General features: G+C 64.3%; 1 protein-coding gene across 1 annotated transcript; it reads right to left on the bottom strand.

The window, feature by feature from the left end:
• LOC8054381 (ABC transporter G family member 10) lies at positions 317–2,657 on the bottom strand. Its single transcript, XM_002458111.2, has one exon. The coding sequence runs from the start codon at positions 2,454–2,456 to the stop codon at positions 618–620; it is 1,839 nt and encodes a 612-aa protein (XP_002458156.1). The 5' UTR covers positions 2,457–2,657; the 3' UTR covers positions 317–617.

Consider the following 2,934-nt stretch of genomic DNA (forward strand, 5'->3'; position numbering starts at 1 on the left):
CATGCATTGTCGTGATCTGTTGAACTAATGGTCCTATACCAATGAACAAAATGAAAAAAAAAACAGAAAAAAGGGGGCGGGGGTGTCAATTTACAGTTGGATTTGTGAGGAAAACTGAGTTTTTTTTCTCGCCTAAACTGGTGCCGATTAGGCAAGTTTCCGAGCTGCTGCTTGTACCTTTTGTCTCACCTCAGACATGATTGGCAACTTAAACCTGTCTTTCTCAACTACCTCTTTCCCACATTGGCGAGGGCTACCAAATATCAAATCTAACACGAATGTGACACTTTCCCAAGAACTGGGAGCAGAAACCTCCTGAAGATCAAATCTTTTATTCTCCCATTAGCATCATCCATCAACCCCACTATTGATACATAAGAACATCATCATCCACTGACCACTACAAGCACTCGATCTCGATCAGTAGTGTCTCCCAAACATATACATATATTCGTATCCAACCTAATTCGAATCCATGTCTCGTGCAGAAAAATCACGAAAAAAAAAGAGAGAAGAAGAAGATGATGAGGTGAAATTTAAACGAGCGTGTACTATTTGCAGTTGCTTGCATGCCAATGGCCAAATGGGCGGCGCCACTGGCATGGTTTCCCGCGCATTCACCTCCTCGTGCGGTGGCACCTGATGCAGAGGAAGACGAAGCAGAGCAGCCTGTAGCCGACCACGAAGCCGAGCATGACGCCCAGGTTGCTCCACCTCATGCCCTCCCGCATCCCCTGCTGCCGCAGCAGCCCCGCGCCGTCGAGCACGCAGATTCCCCCCGCGCCGCCGGCCGAGGCGAGGCACTCCCTGGCGCCGCGCGCGCCGCCGTACTCGTTCACCACCAGCGCCTCGAACGGGTACTTGAACAGGCTGGCGTAGTGCATGAACACCCAGTAGCGCGGGATGTTCTTGCTGGCCACGAAGTAGCCGGAGAAGAGGAAGAAGCAGCCGATGAGCCCCGCGACGACGGAGTTCCCCACGATGTAGTTGGGCGCCACCGCGCTGAGGCAGGCGACGAAGGAGTTGGCGGTGAGCATGACGAGCCAGACGACGAGCGCGAAGTAGGCGAAGGCGGCGGGCTCCCGCGCCAGGCCCACGAGCCAGTACACGGGCGCCGCGTAGAGCAGCGCCGCGGCGAGGAGGAACGGGAGGAAGACGGCGGCGTTGGAGGCGACGTAGGAGGAGACGCGGTAGGCGCCGCGGGAGGTCTCCCGCTCCAGGATGCGGCGCTCGTGGAGGAACACGGGCAGCGCCTCGGTGGTGGAGGAGAGCAGGTAGGTGAGGTTGAAGGCGAAGAAGCCCAGGCGGGACTGCAGGTCGGTGGTGCCCAGGAAGATGCTGCCGAGGAACGCGCCGGCGAGCACCGACTGCGCCATCCGCGCCGCGAACAGCTGCGGCGTCCGCAGCACCGTCTTGGCGAACCGCCCCGCCAGGATGCGCACCTCCGCCGCCGGCGAGTTGGCGTACCCGGTTCGCCGCGCGGACGCGGGCACTGGGTTCGCCGAAGCGGCGGCGGCGGCGGCGGCGGCGGTGATCGTGGTGACCGCAGTGACGTCGGGCTTGAGGGAGTCGATGGTCTCCATTGCGTACTCGAGGACGTTGACGTGGGCGGGGATGGCGTGTCCTGTGGCGATGAGGCGTGACTGGAGGAAGTCGAGGGAGCCGTGGTGTCGGACGGCGCCGTCGGCGAGGAGCACGACGCGGTCGATGAGCTCGAGGATGCGGAACCCGGGCTGGTGGATGGTGAGCACGACGGTCTTGGCGTGCTTGGCGGCCATGTCCCTGAGCATCTTGACAATGTGGAGCGCGGAGCCGGAGTCGAGTCCGGACGTGGGCTCGTCAAGCAGCAGCACGGCCGGGTCGTGCACGAGGTCCATCCCGATGGACACCCGCCTGCGCTCGCCGCCGGACACGTCGGCGACCCTGGACGCCGCGACGTGCGCCAGCCCGAGCTCCGCCATGAGCTCCCGTGCCCGGTCCGACGCCGACGACCCCACGCCACCGCCACCGCCAACGCGGAGCCGGAGGCGCGCGCTGTACACGAGCGACTCCTCGACGGTGAGCGCCGGGAACAGCGCGTCGTCCTGCGGGACGTAGCCGGACACGCGGCGGAACCTGGCGGCGTCCATGGGCAACCCGTCCACCAGCACCTCCCCGCCCACCACCCTCGCCGGGTCCGCCGACCCAGCCAGCACCGACAGCAGCGTGGTCTTGCCCGCCCCACTCGGCCCCACGATCGCCACCAGCTCCCCCGGCGGCGCCTCGCACGTGACGCCGCGCAGCAGCAGCCTCTCCTCGGCCTCCTCCTTTCCCCCCGCCGCGGACAAGGACCACGGCAGGAAGCAGCGCGCGCCCCGCGGCGGGAGCACGTACGACAGCGCCCTCGTCTCGATGCGGTACCGCTGCCTCCGGCGCCCCCCGCCGCCGCCCTGCGACATCACCGTCGTCGCCTCCATCGGAGAGACGGCCGCGGGCGCCGATCGAAAGGTATAAAGGGCGGACGCACAGGTGGTGGTGGTGGTACGTGGTCGGGGAGACGAAGGTGCTCGGCTCGGCACGCGGCTGCGCTCGCTCGCAGAGGAGAGGAAGGTGAGTGAGGTGGTGAGGAGGGTTGAGCTACCGGCACCAACCTCGGCGCGGCTTATGTACTGGCGCTCGCGCGGGTGTTCTTGTTGGCGCGGGGGCGCGCACGCTCTTAACACCGGGGTGGGCGGGGCGTGCGGGGCGGTGCGACGGTGTCGGGTCGGGGACTCGGGGTGGGCTGGCTGGTCGCTGGGTGCCACCGCACGGGCGTTGTTTAGGGTTGCTTGTGTCCCGGGTGGACGTGCCGGTTTGCATTGAGCCGGGGCCAAAAATGAACGAAACGACCATGCTTGTGAGATGGGTGTACCGGGACGCTTCAACTCGCGTGCGTTTTAATTTGTGACAGGAATT

This window comes from Sorghum bicolor, chromosome 3 (assembly GCF_000003195.3).
Source record: "Sorghum bicolor cultivar BTx623 chromosome 3, Sorghum_bicolor_NCBIv3, whole genome shotgun sequence".
In the NCBI taxonomy this organism is placed as follows: Eukaryota; Viridiplantae; Streptophyta; class Magnoliopsida; order Poales; family Poaceae; genus Sorghum; species Sorghum bicolor.